Source organism: Halichoerus grypus, chromosome 11 (genome assembly GCF_964656455.1).
Source record: "Halichoerus grypus chromosome 11, mHalGry1.hap1.1, whole genome shotgun sequence".
In the NCBI taxonomy this organism is placed as follows: Eukaryota; Metazoa; Chordata; class Mammalia; order Carnivora; family Phocidae; genus Halichoerus; species Halichoerus grypus.
Genome location: NC_135722.1, coordinates 50,616,884 through 50,638,653, shown reverse-complemented (window position 1 = coordinate 50,638,653; position 21,770 = coordinate 50,616,884). Strand labels below are relative to the sequence as shown.

Below are 21,770 nucleotides of genomic sequence, written 5' to 3'. Positions count from 1 at the left end.
AAAAAACCAACCAGCCTCCTCAGATGAAGTTTTTGAAAATACATCCTTTGTTTGAATGTGTCCTTTCTAGTGTATTTGCTAATAGGTATCTCGGGCTGTGGAAAACCTGCCTCTAAGAATAAAGAAAAATGGAGTCTCTACTGCTTATTCATAATACCATCCTAAATTTTGATAGAAAATTATTCTCCTTTCTTCATTATTTAATCTGAGGAGACACTCTGGAGATAGGTCTTTGGGTATGGCTTAAGTGAATAAAGGAGGTTGTTTAGGCCCAAGAGAAGATATTGAGTGGCTAAAGCAGTAAATGGAGATCAACTCTTAAAATGTATTCATTGTCACTATATCCAAAGAGGAGACTAAATTAGCCAGGAGATGGAGGGGAATGAGGTTTCTTTCCTGGCCTAAGAAAGGGTTATGGGGCAGCTCTTCCTTTCCATCCCACACTTAGTAGGGACTTTATAAGTGGTGATCAAATGAATGAATGCCTCTTACTTGTAGGGTGGACCATTCCGTCCTGGAATCACCATGTTCTCCTGCAACACCAGCACTTCTGGTCATTCTACCTTCCTCCTCACTGGCTTTCCAGGCCTGGAAGCCTCTCATCATTGGGTTTCCATCCCCATCAACCTCATCGGTGTGGTTTCCATTCTGGGTAACAGTATCATCCTTCTCCTGATCCGCAGAGATCCGTCCTTACATGAACCTATGTACATCTTCCTATCCATGTTGGCAGCCTCTGATCTGGGACTCTGTGCCTCTACCTTCCCCACCATGATGTGGCTCTTCTGGCTGGGTGCTCGTGAGCTGCCCTTTGATCTCTGTGCAGCACAAATGTTCTTCATCCATGCCTTCACCTATGTGGAATCTGGTGTGCTGCTGGCCATGGCCTTTGATCGTTTTGTTGCCATCCAGGAACCTCTGCACTATGCCACAATTCTGACCCACTCAGCCATGGCCAGAGTGAGGGCTGCCATCCTGGTGAGGGCTGTCCTGCTCAACCTCCCAGGACCCATCCTCCTGCGGCGTCTGCTTTTTCCCCAGATCAGTGTACTTTCTCACTGTTACTGCCTGCACTGTGACCTTGTGGGATTGGCCTGCTCAGACACCCAGATCAACAGCTTTGTTGGCCTGGTCTCCATCCTCTTGTCACTGGGCCTTGACTCCTTTCTCATTGTGCTCTCATATGCCCTGATCCTACGAACAGTGCTGGGCATTGCTTCACCTGGGGAAAGGCGCAAGGCACTCAACACATGTGTCTCACACCTCTGCATTGTTCTCATCTTTTATTTGCCCAAACTGGGGTTGTCTGTGTTGCACCGAGTAGAGAAGCACAGCTATCCTGCTCTGGCAGTGCTCATGGCCAACCTGCACTTCTTGGTCCCACCTTTCATGAACCCCATTGTTTACTGCCTCAAGTCTAAGCAGATACGTCAGGGCCTCCTTAAGCGCTTCCAGCAGAAAAGGGTTGATGTCTCCTAGAAGAACAGAAAGACCCAGAAATACCAGACCCCTGTGGGGAAACCTGGGTCTTGGGGTGGGGGAGAATTAGTGGTGGAGAGTTAATTTTTGAGGTTTGAATGATTCAGCTTTTATTGTTGAGCCCTTTGTGGGGGCACAGTCAGCTTTTATAATTATAATTTTGGGGGACTGAGACCACTGAAAAGTATATTTAAGTATTACCTTGATAATCCTCTCATTGCTCTGTCTGATTAGAGCTAAACTATTTCAGACTCACACTGTGACATCTCCTTTCCTAGGGGACCCAGACACAGCAATTGAGAGGATATGTGTGCATACCCATTTGTGCAGGCACCTCTCTCCTTTTCCCCACCGGATTCCCCTCCCACCATTTCATTTCTAAGCCTAAGGAAGAACTATATTCCTATTATATATAAGGTTAGGTAGAAGTAAATTGTATTCACCTTGACACTGGCCTTCTCCCAAATTCAATATTAACCAGCTCACATATCAAGAAATAGACATGGGGGGGTGTGGATGGTGGGTAACACACAGGGTGACACTGCACATGCTGAATTTATCTAGCACTTATCTGCAGCCTAGGGAGTGGTAGTTTTCTCTTGATTCTCTTCAGGCGTGTCTCTGCTTTGAGCTTGAAGTTTGGTACTGTTAAACCTAGGAAAGCTGCTCAGCAGAACTTCTGGATCGTGCTGGTTTCTCAAGCATCAATGGTAAAGGTGGAATAGCCCACTCACTTCCAATGCAGGTGATCTGCTAGGATATAAGCTCCATAAGGCCAGAAATTTGGGGACTGTTCTGTTCACTGTTGTGTCCCCAGCTCCAAGAACAGTGCCTACCATATAATAGGTGCTCAATATATATTGTTGAATAAATGAATAGGGAAGACAAAGGGACAAGAAAAGTCTTTATGGCTGGTCCTCAGGAAGGGAGAGAACCAAGAGATCTGAATGTCTGAGGCCTGTGGGGGCATAATGAGCAGTTGGTAAACTGTGATGGAATGAGGTAAGGATGGGATGTCAGAGGCCTTGGGGACAAGGTGTGACTATCTCTATATCACATGATCAAGAAGCCTGGGTCCAAGGGTGCAGCTCAGAGAGGAGCTTAAATTTTTTGTGGAGATTTTCCCAAAGCTGTTTGCAAATTTTCAGAAGGAATTTTACCCAGAAACTGAAGGGTATCCCACTCCAGCACTAGCATTGCCCTTGGCCTGCTCAGCCCTAAAATAACCAAACATTTCATGGAGAACTGAAATAGGGATATTCCTGGTAGAAAATCACTACTCAAATTTAATAAAAAAGGCCACAATAAAGCTATTTGGAACTTCCTGCTTCTATCTATAGCTATCTAGATAATTAGTAATTTACTGCTCATAGTCATTTCTATGTATCATTTTCATGAACTGAGACAAGAGAATAGGAACTCAGAGGCAGGAGGCAGGATGGGGAGCTGTGAGCCCTCCACATGCAGTTCTAGCTGGAAAGGCTGTTTCCCCTATTAGATGTATTTACATTGACCACTGTATCTACTATAGGATTCCAAAGAACTCAGATCCCCATGCTTATCAGTAACTAGGAGAAGGCCACTGCCAACCCTGTGTGTCTGAAGGTCACAGATCCTGCCCATAGAGGTCAAGAAGCAAGGATAATAAATCATGAGTTTAGAGTTACCATTTTAGAATATTATGTCTAGTAGTAGCAAACTAAAGGTTTCAGTAAGTCTAGTTTGACAGGCTACTTTGGAAGAGGAGGTCATTTGAAAAGATAGTTTGTGTTATATGACAAAGTTCCTCATCAGGGCCACAAATCTTGGATTGAATAAGCAACTGTGTTATCTAGGCCCCTCTGCCCACTTCACTCTCCATCCCAATAGTAAGGTTCTGACCAGAGAGACAGCATGTCCATCTTGCTGAGGAGGGTCCCACCTATTTCTATCAGAAACCCGAAGCTGACAGGATGGTGTTCAGAATCACAAGCAGCCTTGGGCAGGAAAAACAAAACAAAAAATGTATACAGGCCCCAAGGCTGGAAAAGTTCTATTGAGACGGTTAGCAGAATTAAGCTTGGATATTAGACACCCAATCTAGGATTGTAGGGGTCCTTTGGCTTTGTCATTTTTACCTTTTCTCAACAGCAGCACTGAGCTTGGAGACTTGTCTCGTTTTAATTGTTGTTACCATAGCACAACCACTCTTATATTTTGTGGCTCCACTGACATCAAGAACTAGAAGAGATCTGGGGTCAATGTCTTTACTACTTTACCTTCGGGGTACAGACATCCCGGCATGTTCCAGTAATGCCTTCCTCTGCTCCAAAGACCTGATAACTACTGAAGTATTTGAGTCTGACACAAGGTGGAATCCTAAGATGGTTTCTAGAAAGCTTCATTACTAGTTTGCCCTGTTAAAATTATCACAGTGTGATATATATATTAGATTTTGTTATTAGTTAAAAAAAAGTCTATGTACATGTATCTAAAAGCTCCTGCTCTTAATCTTTAGGCTAATAAGAATATCCCCCCACCCACTCCTGGGTGGCTTGTTTGGTTAAGTGTCTGCCTTCAGCTTAGGTCATGATTCTGGGGTCCTGGGATCAAGCCCTGCATTGGGCCAGGGAGCCTGCTTCTCCCTCTCCCTGCAGCTCCCCCTCCTTGTGCTCTTGTCTCTCTCTCTGTCAAATAAATAAATAAAATATTAAAAAAAAAAAAAAAAAAACAGACTATCCTCCACCCATGCAGAAAATTAGAGTTAAAAAAAAAAAAATCTTACTTCTGGCCTATACCAGTAAAAGGCAGAGGTCCTCCATGGTAGCTTTAAAAGGGACTCTAATTTCTTCAGCCAGAAGACAGACTACTGAAAATCAGACCCAGGCTAGGATTTTAAGGCTGGCAGAAATATAAAGACAACTGAATATACAGTCTCAATAGAAAATTTACTTTGGTGTAGATGACCTGATACAGAAAGTGTGGGACTTTAAGAGCAAGAAATGAGGCATTTCAGTGAATGAGCCTACAACTACTCAACCTTCAATATTTTCTGAACTTTCCAGGCTGGCAGAAGCACTTCTTTTCGCTTCACAAGAATAGAACAATTTCTCTGCCTGGGAATCATGACATGACCTTATTTGAAGCAGGTGCTTTGCAAGAAGTTTCTTGCTCTCTTCAAGATCTACTTCATCACTTTTCATGGTTTCCATGCCCGGTTATACCTTAGAACAGTGTAGGTGGAGAAATATAGTATTTGCTTCTAGAGGAAATAACTTATATGCAAATAAAGTTGTAGAAAGTATAAATATGGTATATCCCTTATCTCCTCCCACCAAGAATCCCAGAAGTCTGAGTTCCAGTTGAGAAAGACTGTAATAACATAATAAAATTCCTATACAAATTCTTAGTTCATCAGTTTCTTCCCTTCTTTGCTTTTTCCTCTTCTGACCTTGAATCCTAGGGTGGCTCAGGCTCTGTATAACAATCTTAAGACTGGCAACTGTCTCTATTTCTTAGAAAAACTGAAAGGATTGTCCTGACCCGTGGATATTCTTCTGTTTCTAGGCACCAAAACACTTAGTATCCGTCTTCTGACTCTTGAGATGGTCCAGAGAGTTACTCTCTATCTACTCGTTACTTCAAAGCATTTATTAGTAGTAGTAACTTGGTTAAGCCCATCTAATCACTCATCTGAATAGGATATAATGTTGGCCCACGGCCTATTGGAGTTACAAAATAGAGAAAAGTAGTGTCCTGAGAAGGGCTTGGACCTCTAACCCTGCTGGGAGAATGCTTAAATAGTGGATATCAGAAGGGAAAGGGAAACCAAAGGACCCTAGAATGGACCCTCAAGGGAGGAGAACAGGTGGGCCTAAGGAGAAGATGAGACAATAGAGCAGTACATGTTATGATGAACCAGCCATACAAGAATGAAGGAGCAGAGAGTGCAATGATCCTGGCCACCAGGTATAATTTTTCCTGTATTACAAGGTCAGAGAGACTACAACTAAGAAAATTGTACAATAGCTTAAATTAGGGTAGCATCCCTGATATCAGCAATTTCCTGTTAGGAAGACAGAGTTTGATATTTTAGTTTTACTAAGTTGAGAACAACTGGTAACACCTCAGACTTTAAACCTTCAGAAAAGCTGTGCCTTAATAGTACATCCACATACTAAGGGCTTTGATCTTGGAATAAGAGAAAAATAGAATAATAAAATCTGAAAGCCTGAAGTTAAACCTCTTAGGATAAGATCTTGACCCATCAATAAGTAAATTATGCCTGCTAGACAAAAACTAAACACTCCTCAAGGCAAGATAACAGGATCAAGAGATTTTTCAATACATCATTTACAATGTCTGTTATAGTCTGAAAAGTTACTATACATACCAAAAAAGCATAATCAAGAGGAAAAAAAGTTAGCAGAAAGAGACTTCTTATAGATCATATTTTGAGTTACACAAATATTTTCTCTTTGTGTTTGGAATGAAATATTAAAACATATTTTAGCATAACTATAAAAACAGTTTAAAAAATACAAAGAAGATGGATAAATAGGTGACAGTTAGTATGCAACCTTCTTGGGAGCTTCCCAGGTGTAATATGAAACTGGCCCCTGTACAGAGAAGGCAAAGAAAGACTGAAGAAAGAGGCAGATAACTCCAGATTGGTGGGTGGAAGATTTAATAAGCAAGGGAACTTATATATGAGGCTTGTCTTGGGCAGTCACAAGGTGAGTTGATCTCCACATCCACCCACCAGAACCTTAAAAGTTTATATAGAGGCCTTAACTGGGCTTAGTCATGTATGCCATCCAGATGATCTCAGACACCTTACTCTCTCAAGGATATGTCCTTGGAACAGCTCCCAGTGTGAGAGTGGTAGGCAGAGCAAACAACCCCAGGACAGGGGAGGAGGTGAGGAGCCTCTGATTGCCTGGGTCCAGTGGTTCTTCTGATTACCTCCTGATGATATAGGGATTTAAGGAGAAATTTAGAAACTGCATAAAAGAATCAAATGAAAGTTCTAGATCTGAAAGTATATCTGAAGTAAAATCATTGTTGGGGATAACATCAGATTGGATAATGCAAAAGAAAGGATAGAGAACCTGAAGACCAAGTCAATAAAAATTATCCAATATTCTATTAACCAATTAATAGAAACAGAAAAGAATTTAAATAGAATGACATTTGGGTCTCTACCAAGTAGTCTTACATATAAGTGATTGAAGTCTGAGGAGGAGAAAAACGGGTCAGAAAAATACTTTGTGAATTAATTAAAAACATTTTCCAAATTTGATTACAAAATTACAAAAGTAATTCACAGATCCAGGAAATTCAGAGTCCCAAGCAAAATGAATACAAAGAAAATTACACATTGACACAAAGTCAAACTGATGAAAACTAAATACAAAGAAAAAATGTAACCAAAGCTTCTGAAAAAAGATATTTATGGGAATAATAAGAATTATGAAAGACTTTCATAAAAAAAAATGAGGTAAAAGAACAAAGGGCCAATGTATTTAAAGTGCTAAACGGAAAAATAAACCTGTCAATCTAGGATTCTATAGCTAGCAAAAAATTTTTTATCAAAAATACATTTTAAGTAAGAATATTTTCAGGTAAAAGCTGAGAGAATTTCTTTCCAACAAACTTATACTACAAAAATGCTAAAGGAAGTTTTTCATGTTGAAGAGAAATACTGTATGAAAATTTAGATCTAGAGGAAGGAAAGAAGAGCACTGAAAATAGTAAATATATGCATAAAATAGTTTTATTCTTTAAAGTAGTTTAAATAAGTTTTCAAAGTTTATAATGTATACAAAATATGTGTAAATATATATTTTATGTAAAATATATGTAAAAATAGCACAAAGGACAGAGTAAATGGAACTGAACTGTTTACTATTCTTATGTTTTACATGAAGTGATATAACATTAATTTAAGGAAGATTGTGATAAATTAGGGATATATAGGGTAAGCCCTAGAGCTACCTATACAAAAATAATATGAAGTACGGCTAACCACAAGTAGAGGGGATAGAATGGTATTTCAATATATGTTCAATTACCCCCCCAAAGCAATATAGCAGAAATAAAGGACAAAGAACAAAGGAGGCAAATACAAAACAAATAGTATGATAGACTTAAACCCAAGTATATTATAACACTAAATGTAAACAGACTATATATTCCAGTTAATAAGGAGAATTTGTCAGACTAGATACATAAGGCCCAACTTTTTGCTCTTTACAGTTAAGTATAAAGCCACTGACAGTTTAAATGTAAAAGGATGGAATATGATGTACTATACAGTTTAAGAAGAAAGTTGGTTGTATAAATCAGGCAAAATTGATTTGAAAGCAGATTACCACTCAAGATAAAGAGGATCATTTTATTTTTTTATTATGTTATGTTAGTCACCATACAGTACATCATTAGTTTTTGACGTAGTGTTCCATGATTCATTGTTTGCATATAACACCAGTGCTCCATGCAATCCGTGTCCTCCTTAATACCTATCACTGGGCTAACCCATCCCCCCACCCCCCTCCCCTTTAAAACCCTCAGTTTGTTTCCTGGAATCCATAGTCTCTCATTTTATAATGCTAAAATGTCAATTCAAATAAAATGAAAACAGAGAGGGAGGCAAACCATAAGAGACTCTTAAATGTAGGAAACAAACTGAGGGTTGCTAGAGGTGAAGTGGGTGAGGGGATGGGCAATTGGCTGATGGGTATTAAGGGCACTTGATGTAATGAGCACTGGGTGATATATGCAACTGATGAATCATTAAATTCTACCCATTAAACTAATAATACAGTATATATTACCTAAATTGAATTTAAATAAAAAGAATTTAAGGAAAAAAGATATAAAAATTATAAATGTGTATACACTTAATAACAGATCTTCAAAATACACAAAGCAAAATTGACAGAAATAAAAGGAAAAATAGAGAAAACCATAATTGTAATTAGAAATTTTTTTTTAAAATTTATTTATTTGACAGAGAGTTAGAGAGCACAAGTAGGCAGAGCGGCAGGCAGAGGGAAAGGGAGAAGCAGGCTCTCTGCTGAGCAGGGAGCCCGATGTGGGGCTCCATCCCAGGACCCTGGGATCATGACCTGAGCCGAAGGCAGCCGCCCAACTGACTGAGCCACCCAGGTGCCCCTGTAATTAGAAATTTTTAACAGTCCTGTCAGTGACTGATAGGAGAGCCAGATAAAAAAAATCTTTAAAGATATGATAAAGTTGATCGTTGATCAATTTGACCTATCTGATAATCATAAAATACACTCAAAACATGAAGAAATATTAATTTGAAGTAGACATGGAGTATTTACCCTGACAGACTATATCAGGGCCATAAAACAAGTCTGAATACATTTTGAATACATTTTGAAGGGCTAAAATACAGCCTATGTTTTCCAACCGTAATGGAATTAAATTATAAATTAATAGTGATAATAAATATAGAAGATCACCAAGTATTTGAAAAGTAAATAACACACTTAAAATAACCAATGGGTCACAAAAAGTCATAAGGGAAATTAAACAGTAGTACAAAATATTTTTACACAACATATCAAAATTTGTGGGATACAGCTAATGCAATGCATAGAGAGAAGCTTATACATGTGAGTTTTTAAAAATCAATGGTCTTAAGTTTCCACCTTAAGAAGCTAGAAATAGAGGAGCAAATTAAACCCAAAGTAAATAGAAGAATGGAAATAAAGAGCAGAAATTAAAGAAAAACAAAAATAAAGCCACAGTCTGGTTCTAAAAATTAATAAAACTGATACACCTTTCTCCCCTACCAGCATGACAAAACAGGACAAAGTAAACATGAATAACCAATATAATAAAAGGTGACAAGTCCTACAGAATTGAGAGGATAATAAAAGGATATTATGAATAATTTATAAAATTATAAAATTTATAAAATTATGTTGTTATATTATGACAATTGTTATTTTGGCAATCTAGAGAAAATGGAAAGATTGTGAAAATAGAAAATTTGAATAGAATTATTCATTAAAAATTAAATGTAAAATAAAAAACAAAGGAAACTTCAGACCCAAATTTCTTTCCTGTGTAATTCTATCAAATATTTAAGGAATAAATAAATGTTATATGAACATTTTCAGAAAATAGAGCAATAGGGAATACTTTAGTACATTTTAGGAGGTAAACAAAACCCTGATATAAGAACTTGACAAGGAAATTATAAGAAAGAAAATTACAAGATCAGTATCTGTCATGAACAGAGAGCCAATTATCCCTATCAAAATATTAGCAAACTGATTCCAGCAATATACAAATTTGATAGTACATCACAACCAAGTGGGGTTTATTCCAGAAATATAAGGTAGTTTAACATTTAAAAATAAGTCAATTGGTATATTCCATTAATAGAATGAAGGAGAAAAATCATGTGATTACCTAACTCTATAAAAAAAAAATGATGACCAAATTCAACACCATCTGGATAATTTTCAACAATGGTAAAGGAAACTTATGAAAAACCTACAGTTAACATGATATTTAATTATGAAAGATTGAATACTTTCCTCCTAAGATCAGAAACAAGGCAAGGATGTTTGCCTAATTCTATTGAATATTGTGTCAGAGGTCCTAGCCAATATGAAATCAGAAAAAAATAATTTCTACAAAAAATATTACTAGGGTTTGATTATATGTTTTCTAACAAATTGACACACACATTATATATATATATATATATATATATATATATATATATATATATATATATAAATTTATATATATATATAAATGCAAAGAATATGGAACAGCCAGAACAACTGTGGAAGTACAGTGTTGGAGGACTTATACTATTTCCTTTCAAGACTTACTATAAAGTTATTAAGACAGTGTTGATATGAGGATATGAGATTGATATGATAATCAAATAGATTAATGAAAGAGAAAAGAAAATCCAGAAATACATCCACACATAAAGAGTTGACTGATATTTGACAAAGTTGCCAAGGCAATTCAATTTGGAAAAGAGTCTTTCCAATAAATTCTGGAACTGAATATACATAAGTGAAAAAAATAAATCTTGATCTCTACTTCACACCTTATACAATTATTATTTGTGTTGGATTACAGACCTAAAATTATAAGTTAAATCTATAAAACAAAGCACTAACCATGAATAAGATTGCTAATTTTGAGTTTATAACTAAAATTTATTTTATTATGTTCAGTTAGCCAACATATAGTTCTCATAAATTTTTGTTGTAGTGTTCAATGATTCATTACTTTATACGCAACTAAAAATTTCTTTTTATCAAAGAGATATATAAGAAAATCAAAAGGCAAGGGCGCCTGGGTGGCTCAGTTGGTTAAGCGACTGCCTTCGGCTCAGGTCATGATCCTGGAGTCCCTGGATCGAGTCCCGCATCGGGCTCCCTGCCTGGCAGGGAGCCTGCTTCTCCCTCTGACCCTCCCCCCTCTCATGTGCTCTCTCTCTCTCTCTCATTCTCTCTGTCTCAAATAAATAAATAAAATCTTAAAAAAAAAAAAAAGAAAATCAAAAGGCAAGCCACAAAATTGGCCAATATTTTCACTATGTTTATATGACAGATGACTTGTATGTGAAATATATAAATGGCTAGTACAAATCAATAAGCAAAAAATTCAATAAAAAATGGACAAAAGATATTAACAGACATTTCATAGAAGGTATATGCACAAACAGTAAATGTATAAAAAGTTGCTCAATGTCAGTCATCAGAAAAACGCAAATTAAACCCACAAATTACCATTTTACCATTGGAATGGTTAAAATAAAAAAAGAATGGTAGTTTCAAGGGTTTATCAGGATGTAGAACAACTGAGAAGTGTTATACAACACTTGCGAGAGTATAAAATGGTACAATTACTTTGGAAAACAATTTGGTAGGTTCTATTAAACATACATTTACCTTATAACCCAGAAATTCTACTTTTAGTTTAAGAAATATTCAAAGCAGCTTTATTTATAATAGCAAAAAAAAAAAAAAAAAAAAAAAAAAGGAAGCAACTCAAGTGTGCCAAAATAGTTAAACTTTGGTGTATTCATGCAGTGGAATACTAGCAAATAAAAAGGAATTCACAGCTCATGCACACAATACAAATGAATCTCAAAAACATGTTGAGCCAAGGAAGTTGGACACATAGAATATATATTATAGCATTCCACTTATATGAACTTCTAGAACAGTAAGTTTGATCCAAGGTAATCAAAATCAAACAGTGGTTTTCTCAGTGGAGGACCCCTAAGGGTTTTACCTGGAAAGAGCACAAGGGAACTTTCTGGGATTATAAAAATATTCTGTACCTTGATTAAGGTGGTGGTTATACTGATGCACATGCTTGTCAGATATCATCTAATTATATATTTAACATATGCATTTTATTTTAGGTAAATTATACCTCATTAAAAAATAGTTTTGGAAAAATAAATCAACTGTAACCAATGGTCCCAAATAGAGTATAGCTGGTTTTCGTGATTTCCCCCATAATTTGAATTAAGTATCCTGGAGACTAGAATTTATTGGCCAATCTGAGGTCTCTAGTTGCCTGGCAACCTGGGCTGTTTGTGGGAAAATTAAAGCTACTAATTTTGAGCCCTAGAGTGAAGGAAGAATTATTATGGTAACACAGGAGTCAGAGTACATGGGTGGGGGACTTTGCTGAGGTCTCCTATTCAAGTTGTCACCAGGGATTTATCTTCCTGAATCATCATTATATTTCCAAACCCTAGAAGAGTGTTTGTCATGTTGCATATTCTCAGTTAGATCAGTGATATTAGGAAAAGAATTATCCCCTCATTCCTAGATTAAATCTTATTAGATTTTTGTTTCTAGGGTCTAGATTTATAGGAACTTATTGGATAAGGGGTAAACAACACAGATTTTAGAATTAAAAAGATCTGAATTCTGGCTCTGATATTTACTTGATTTCTTGGGCAAGTTATTACCTTCCTAATCTTTTGCCTTGGACTCTGTAAAGTGGAGGTAATTATGTGCCTTCATCAGATGGTTATGAAACTCTAAGAAGATGATGCATATTCTTTTTTTTTTTTTTTTAAAGATTTTATTTATTTATTTGAGAGAGAGAATGAGAGACAGAGAGCATGAGAGGGAGGAGGGTCAGAGGGAGAAGCAGACTCCCTGCCGAGCAGGGAGCCCGATGCGGGACTCGATCCTGGGACTCCAGGATCATGACCTGAGCCGAAGGCAGTCGCTTAACCAACTGAGCCACCCAGGCGCCCCAAGATGATGCATATTCTTGTGAGGCACTGCAGAGTGTTAAGTTAATCTACTGCTATAACTGGATGAAGTTCTGATGACCTAGGTCTTCCTGAGCCTGCTAGTGGCCTTCTGCGCAAGCTCTTCCCTAACTTATTAGAATGCTTTGCCTGAGAGGCAAATACCTATTAACTCCTTACCAATCTGAATGTAGATTCTGAGCAGGGATGTCAAAACCAGAGACTCTGCGAACTCTGGATCCTAATGGGCCTCCTAATCACAGCCATCACTTTAATTTTTAAAACCTGCTCTGGAGGTCAAATTGGATTGCTTTCTCTATTTTCTCTCCAAAGAAGGGGTATAGTCTTTTCCCTGGACATTTGAGGCTTGGTGGCAGCTCCTCATGGCCACTCCCAGGGAACAGACTTGATATCATCTAGTCTGAGACTTTGTTCCCACACCTTACACCCCAGGCATCATCGAAGGCTTCTGAGAAAGCGGCCTTTCCTATGTGTAGAGATGTGGAATGAAAAGAGGTGGGTACTGGGATCTCTTTTCCCTGAGCAAGTTAGGTGTCCTTACTCAATACCCATGGTCCCTGTGCTTATCCTAATCATATTTCTTTAATTTGGCTAATTAAACTAATTTGTTTCACTGTTGTCTCCCTATTGTTATTTTCCTCTGGCTAACAGTTAACAGTCTCCACAAGGACTTTTGACCTAATCAAGTCCATACCCCTAGATTTTTAGCATACTAAATGCTCAATGAAAAGATGAAAATTCTCACCTTCCTAGATTGACATTACACTTTGTTGCGTATTCCTCTGTACAGTGGACACGGTTGTCCCTATGGTCCATTGCTGAGTGTTCTATCTCCATCTCTCTGCTTCTCTTCTCTGTGTATGTGTTTCTCCTGTCAAACTTGGAGTTCACTGAGGGAGGTATTCATGTATCCATATCAGAGTAGGAACACCTGACTATGGATGAGGATTTTTTTCCTTTTCAGATCATCAGTCATATCTTTCTCATTTTATCAAGGTCTCCTAGAAGGTAGGAGCCATGTCAGAAGAGCAGTGTGGAATTCCCGGGGAGGCTATCATCAGCTTGGTGACCATGTTTCCCAATAGACAGGGGATCCCTAGGCTTTGTAACCATATCTACATCACAAGTGGGAAATATATGATGATTCTTCACCCATCAGACTTGTGCTTTATCTCCTTATTGAAGTAAGGATACCACTGAGTGTGGGTTTCTCTCTCTCCACCATGCGGGAAACTACTGGTCTCTTAACAATTGATGTTGGTTCACAAATTGGCTCCCATACACAGAGAGCAAGAAGAGACCAAGGAAAGAGGCAGGCCACTCCAGATGGGTAGGTGGCAGGTTTAAAAAGCAAGGGACTTACTTAAGAGATTTGTCTTGGTGGCCACAAGATAAGCACCCATCTGCCAAATCTTAAAAGTTTATGTAGAGGCCTTAACTGGGTTTAGTCATGTATAAGGTCCAGATGGGCTCAACAATACCTTACTCTCTCAAGGCTGTGTACTTAGAACAGCTCTCACTGTGGGAATGGTGGTCAGAATGTACATTCCAGGGACAGAGGAAGGGATAAAGAACGCCCAAATACCCCCAGCCAGCTCACAGGTTAACTGGTGGTCACATCCTCTCAATGGCCTCCTCCAACAATTGCCCAAGGCCTAAAGGAAGAAGATAGCTTTCCAGGGTGGGGTTGAAGACTTAAGACTGAACAATGCCCTGCTTCATCAGTCGGAGGGCTCCATCCCAGATCTGTTTGGTCTTCATGCCATAGATGATGGGGTTGAGCATGGGTGGTAAAACAAGGTAGAGGTCAGCCAGGAGGATGTGGATGTGCCAGGGTACATGCTGGCCAAAACGCTGTGTGTAGAATGAAAAGAGTCCCGGTGTATAGAAGAGAAGGATGACACCAAGGTGGGAGCCACAAGTGCCAAATGTCTTAGCCCTTGCTTCTTTGGAGGAAAGGCTTAACACAGCCTGGAGGATGAGTGCATAGCAGACAGCGATGCAAATGGAGTCTGTGCCCACCACCAGCATGGCAGCAGTGATGCCATAGATGTTGTTTGGCCGTGTGCCCCCACAAGCCAGCTTCACTACAACCATGTGCTCACAGTAGGAGTGGGCCACAACTTGGCTACAGTAGCTCAGCCTTGCCAGTAAGCAGGTGAATGGGGTCATGAGCCCCAAGCCACGAAACACAGCAGCAGCTGCCAGCTTGCCCACAGTCTCTCGGGCAACAATGACCCATAGTGCAGTGGCCAGCAGATGGCCAAGTAGCGGTCAAAGGCCATTGCTAGCAGGATACCAGATTCAACGGCTGAAAAGCCATAGATAAAGAACATCTGGGTAGCACAGGCCCCAAAGTTGATCTCAGTAGCATTTGTCCAAAAAAGTGCAAGGAGCTTGGGCACAGTAGAAGTGCAGAGTACCAGGTCAATGATGGACAGCATGCATAGGAATAGGTTGCTAGTTGGGACAGAGAATGGAACTAATTGAACCTTCTGGAGATAGCCCATTTATATCCCTAACATTAAGCTACAATACTCCTTATAATCCCTTACATCAGCTATCCATACCCAGAAAGAAAGAGGCAAGAAGAGAAAGAGTAAGTTCTAATGTAGTCTGGGTGAAGGAACCCTGGACCAGGTTGCCATCCCAGTGCCAATTGTGGCTGTCACTGTGGTATTGAGACAATCATCTTGTCTCTTTATGTCTCATCATCCCTTCTTCCATGTGTTTCCTATTTTTTTCTTCTGTGCTATTTCCCCTCCCTGAATTTCTACCATTCAGCTTGGGATCGAGTATATCCAGAGGGTATTTCAGTTTTGGTGGCAGCTGAAGGGTCAGGGACAGAGAACAATCTGGGTGGGGGGTCCTTGTAAAATGGTATATGTAAACCTGCTCCATTCTCTGAATAAGCACACTATGTGCTTAGTTCAGCATGTAACTGTGTGTATATATATGTTGCTGTATAAAATGAGTGAGCAAAGCTGTACTCAGAAGATGCAGGTACATACATTTAGTTAAGACATTGTTTTGGAGTGTCCATACTTCAATGCCCTTTCTTTGCTGTGGAGAAAATTGAGAGTTGGATAATCAGACATAAATGGGACAGCCTTGCTTTTTCCCTTTTTTCTTCTTCTACTCAGCCTTTTAATAATTGAATCAAGTTTCCTCAGCCCCTGAGTTGCCTCTCAAAGAATGTTCACTCTATCTTTGTAGTTACATAGCACAATGACTGCATGCTCCCCTTGCCTCAGACCCATTTGCACAGATAGAGAAAATGAAGTTGGAAAAGCATTTGTTGAGCACAGTATGCCCGGATTCTAAGAGAGATCAAGGTGAAGGCCTTGGGGGTCATCACTTCCTGTCCTCAATAATATTTGAGTTAGATCTCATAAAAAATCTCCAGGATAAGATTGTAGGGCACTGGGAAGTGATACAAGGCAGGAGGTGGGTTACCATTGCCACATTCAAAGGAGCTCTTGCCACTTCTGATTCAATGATCCCTAGGCTGTGGGCTGGGAGGTGAGTGGCATGGCTACAGAACCTTCTCCATGGTGGAGGTGAGTGGCTAGAGACTCTTACAACTTTTTCTCTCTACCTGTGAATGCTGTTGTGCTATACTGTAATTTTCTTTTGAAGGAGAGACTCTCAGCCTCTTCCATACAACTCACCCAGAATAACTCTACTTTATGTCCCTCTCAGTGTTCTGAATTACCTTAGAGTCTGGTATTAAAAAAGGCCTTATCGAAAATATGTTAGAACAGGAGCTCAAGTATAGGAACAAACCTGCCTCATGAGGAAAGGAACAAGTTGTTCATTGCTGGAAGTGCTCATGAGGAAGCTACTTGCCAAGGATACAACTTTTATTAGTGGAAAAGTACTTGCCAAGGATACAACTTTTATTAGTGGAAAAGTAAGAGCAGCCCATTTCAAATCTCAACTCTCCTAACTCACTAACTGTGTGATCTCAGTCAAGTCACTCAACCTTTGTCAACCTGCTTCCTCATCTGTGACCGGAAGAGGTTGATTCCTACTTCAGAGGTTACTGTGAGGAATCCTTATGGGGGACATTCATCTAAGAGCACTACATGGCACATAGCAGTGATCAAAAAGTGTGATTTATTTGTAAGTGCCTTTTATCTGAAGTAGAGACCACCTCAGTGAGAAAATGATCTTAGTGCAGTCAGGTCTTTGGCCTGCTAGTAGTGTGCATATTATAGGGTTGAATACACAGACAGACTTACCAGGTCTGGGGCAGGGAGTGGTAGTGAAGTCTCAGGTCCTGCAGGGATTAGTGTGTGGGGAGCAAAAAGGTTGGAATATTTATCCTATTATTAAGGCCCTGAGTAAAAATTCCCTGGGGATGAAGACATTTAAAAAGACCTTTGAGATACTGGAAAGAGGCAGAAAATTGAAGCTAGGATATCTGGGTAAGGTAGGGGGAAAAATAGGGCAATAGAGATTTATCCTGAGAGCTCAGAGTGGATGGGAAGGGGGTGGGTGGACAGACCTCTGCACACAAATAATCCTAAAGGCTTTCTGTCACAGGAACACAGTTTAGGAAATTTTGCTAATTTTCCTTTTTCTCCTAGCCCCTTCCATGTGTCCCAAATACTTACTTCTCAATATTTCTTTTGGTTAAACAACTACTTAGCTTCTCTGTAGGTTTTTCACTGTAAAATGGGGAGGCAATGAGTATTAAATGAGATGACATATGCAAGCTACTTATCATTTTGCCTGATCTGTGCCAAGCACTTGGTAAAAAGTTTTTATTTTATTATCTAATTCAATGATCATTGACTGAGCATCTACTACCCACAAAGAATTATGCTAGATGTTAGGGCATAGAATTGAAGGGTCACACCTTTTTGTTCATAGTCTGGTTTGGGATGGCAGACATAAAAAATTAGTTATTTTTTTTTTTAGATTTTATTTATTTATTTAACAGAGAGAGAGAGAGAGAGAGAGAGATAGGGAGAGCAGGAACACAAGCAGGGGGAGTGGGAGAGGGAGAAGCAGGCTTCCCACCAAGCAGGGAGCCCTATGCGGGGCCCCATCCAAGAACCCTGGGACCATGACCTGAGCCGAAGGCAGACGCCTAACGACTGAGCCACCCAGGCGCTCCAAAAATTAGTTATAATTTAATGAGAGACCTATAGATACAAAAAAAAGACACAGGCTCATTCAGCAGAAAAGCAATTAGTGCTGTAAAACTTAGTCAAAGATTCAGAAATAGAAGGTAGGCTTGGAGGAAGGTACACATGAAGGAGAGAAGACAGCAGGTGTAAAACATGGCAAACAAGGGATAATGGGCATTTTCTGGCAACCAGTGAAGCCCAGTTCAAAGTTAACATTTAAAAATTTTATTTGACTATAGTTGACATACAATGTTACATTAATTTCAGGTGTACAACATAGTGATTCAACATCTCTATACATTATGCTATGCTCACCACAAGTGTAGCTATCATCTGTCACCACACAGCACTATTACAATATCATTGACTATATTCCCTATGGTCTGCTTTATTCCTGTGACTTATTCAAGCCTGAATCTCCCACTCCCCTTCACCCATTTTGCCCGTCCCCTCACCCCAACCCAATAGAACAGAAAGCCCAGAAATAAACTCTTGCCTACATGATCAATTAATCTACAAAGGAGACAAGAATATACAATGGGGAAAAGACAGTCTCTTCAATAAATGGTGCTGGACAGCAACATGCAAAAGAATGAAACTGGATTGCTTTCTAACACCAGAAACAAAAATAAACTCAAAATGGATTAAAGACCTAAATGTGAGACCTGAAACCATAAAAATCCTAGAAGAGAACACAGGCAGTAATTTCTTTGACATTGAGCGTAGAAACATTTTTATAGGCATGTCTCCTAAGGCAAGGGAAACAAAAGCAAAAATATATTGAGACTACCTCAAAATAAACTTCTGTATAGTGAAAGAAATTACAACTTAAAAAAGGGTAAAAAGATAAAAAATAAAAAACTGGAAAAAAAGTGGCTGATAAACCTGGGCAAATTTATAGTGATAGAACATATACCTCCCAAGATGGTTAGTAAGGTTAAATGAATATGTAAAAATCCTTAAATAGTTTCTTGCAAATACAAGTGTTTACTCCAAAAAAACTGTGTGACTAGGAGAACGGGTTCCCAGGAAGCAAGCTATCATATTTTTGAATTCTATACCAAAGAAGGGAAACAACGGATGTTCACCACAGTTCACCACAGTGTGTTATATAATGTTTCATTTGAGGGGTTCCACTATTTTTTAAAAAAGTATGATAATACTCATCTAAGATAATGCAATTACATGACTTGTCTTTTAACCATATCTAAAGTTTTAATTATATTAATGATTTACAAATACATTCCTTTAGAAGACACACACACACACGCAATACACACACACACGATTCCTATTTTAAGGAGTTTTAAATGCAGATGGTGAAAGGAAGAGCCAGTGGGAGATGGCATGGCCCAGATGATAGAAAGGAAGGTGCAGGCTTTGTTCTCTGGGCATAGATTCATACTTCAAGAATTAAGTTTCAGGGATTCTGAGTTTTGGCCATTCCCCCATTTAGTTCTTCCAGAGACACAACTGATTCTAATAGAGGGAAATAAGTGGCAATAGCAGATAAATGAGATGACTCTTAAATTTTCTGCCAGCACCACAGTGCTTAGAGCTAAGCCAAGGATCTCCATTGTCTTAATGGGGCTCAGGGATAGACATGGCTATTCATTGTTAACTTGGGATACTATTGGGCAGAACTCTATTCAAGTAATGATATTTGCTCTACAGAATATTATTGAGCATCTATTATGTGTCAACATTTCTCTAAGTTCTAGGAATGTAGTAGTGAACAAAGAAGACAAAGTCTTTGATCTCACAGAACTTCTAAGCCAGTAAGGGAGAATTTCATTAAAGTCAATATGTAACAAATAGGTATTGAAAAGTACTAATAAAAAATAAAATAGGAAGACAGAAAATGACAAGAAACATAATTTTAGACAGAGTAGTCACCTTTCTCAGGTGACATTTGAGTAGGAATCTTAATGACACGAGTGAACAAGACACGCAGGTGTATGAAGGACAGTGCTCCAGGTAGAAGGAACAGCAGATGTACAGGCTTTGAGGTCTGGAATGTAGTGAATTTGAGAGGCAGCATCGGGTCACTTGCTTGAGTGAAGTGACTGAGAAAGTAGGAGATGAATTTGTGAGAGAGCCAAGGTCCAGATAATAAAGGATCTTGTAAGCCATGCTGAAAAGAGGAATTTGTTTGAAGTGAAGAAATCTATGCGAAGATTTTGAACAGGATTCTGTTATGCTCTGACTTAAAGTTTTAAAAGGTCTACTCTGGGTTCTACATAGGGAGAATAAGGGTGAAAGAGGGAAGCTAGTTCAAAAGTTATTGTTGTAGTCAAAGAATGAAATGAGTGATTTAACCAGGATGGCAGCAGTAGAGTCAATGAAATGTGATTACACTTGGGATATGCTTTGAGGATGCAGCAAATAGAATTTGTTGATGGATTCATTGAATGCAGGGTCTTGAGAATATGATGAGTTTCAGGTAGGAGATTACAGTCTTCCAGCTGGATGAATGGAAGGGCTTTAGTACAATGGGAAACACTGAGATTAAAGTGGGTTTAAAGTGTAGAGGAAGAAAGGAATCAGAATTCTGTTTTGAATAAGTAAGCTTGGAAATATATATTAGACATTCAAGAATAGCTGTCAGGTGAGCAAGTTATATTTACCAAATTTGAAGTTCAGGGGAGATATCAGAATTGAAAATATACATTTGGAAGGCATCAAAGAATAGTTAAGACTATGAGAAATGATAAAATCACCTAAAGAATGAATATAGAGAAGAGAGCCCAACATCTGAGGGGAAGAGAACTGGACAGTAAAGGATACTCAGAAGAGGACATAATGAAGAAGGAAAAAAACCTTCAGAGCATTGTTTAGGAAATCAGGAAGTAGGAAGTGTACATCTCTGCCAAATGCTACCAGGGGGTTGAGCAAGATGGGGTTTAAGAATTGATTACTGATAGAATGGCTAAAATTAACAACTCAGGAAACAACAGATGTTGGTGAGGATGCGGAGAAAGGGGAACCCACTTACACTGTTGGTGGGAATGCAAGCTGATACAGCCACTCTGCAAAACAGTATGGAGGTTCCTCAAAAAGTTAAAAATAGAACTACCCTATGACACAGCAATTGCACTACTAGGTATTTATCCAAAATACAAAACACTGATTTGAAGGGGCACATGCACCCCAATGTTTATAGCAGCACTATCAACAATAGCCAAATTATGGAAAGAGCCCGAATGTCCATCAATTGATGAATGGATAAAGAAGAGGTGATACATATATATTCCGTATAAATGGAATATTACCTGATGATCAAAAAGAATGAAATCTTGCCATTTGTGACAATGGAGATGAAACTTGAGCATATTATGCTAAGCAAAATAAGTCAGAGAAAGACAAATACCATATGATTTCACTCATATGTGGAATTTAAGAAACAAAACAGATGAATTTAGGGGAAGGGAAGGAAAAATAAAATATGAAAACAGAGAGGGAGGCAAACCATAGACACTCAACTGTAGAGAACAAACTGAGGGCTGCTGGAGGGGAGGTGGGTGGGTAGATGGGCTAAATAGGTGATGGCATTACGGAGGGCACTTGTGATGAGCACTGGGTGTTATATGTAAGTAATGAATCACTAAATTCTACTCCTGAAACTAATACTACACTATATGTTAACTAACTTGAATTTTTTAATTATGTTCAATTAGCCGAAATACAATACATCATTAGTTTTTGATGTAGTGTTCAACAATTCATTAGTTGCGTGTAACACCCACTGCCCATCACCACACTTGGAAGAAAATCTTGGAAGAAAAAAAAAAGAAGGTATGAGGAATGGAAATACATTTTTGTTGAGGAAACAAAGTAATTTTGTCCTAAAGAGAGGCTATTTCAAAATG

The 21,770-nt window shown here is 38.7% G+C and overlaps 2 protein-coding genes across 2 annotated transcripts; one reads left to right on the top strand and one right to left on the bottom strand.

The window, feature by feature from the left end:
* The first annotated feature begins 525 nt into the window (after positions 1-525).
* Positions 526-1,479, top strand: LOC118524289 (olfactory receptor 51G2-like). Its single transcript, XM_036074407.1, has one exon. The coding sequence runs from the start codon at positions 526-528 to the stop codon at positions 1,477-1,479; it is 954 nt and encodes a 317-aa protein (XP_035930300.1).
* A 12,951-nt stretch (positions 1,480-14,430) lies between these two features.
* LOC118524288 (olfactory receptor 52P1-like) lies at positions 14,431-15,273 on the bottom strand. Its single transcript, XM_036074406.2, is given in 2 exon segments — positions 14,431-14,985; positions 14,988-15,273. Coding segments are annotated over 2 exon segments (813 nt in total). The 3' UTR covers positions 14,431-14,458.
* Positions 15,274-21,770: the final 6,497 nt, after the last annotated feature.

What these genes read in the sequence shown, in the direction of transcription:
- LOC118524289 (XM_036074407.1), top strand. Translation starts at nt 526, where the DNA reads ATGTTCTCCTGCAACACCAGCACTTCTGGTCATTCTACCTTCCTCCTC.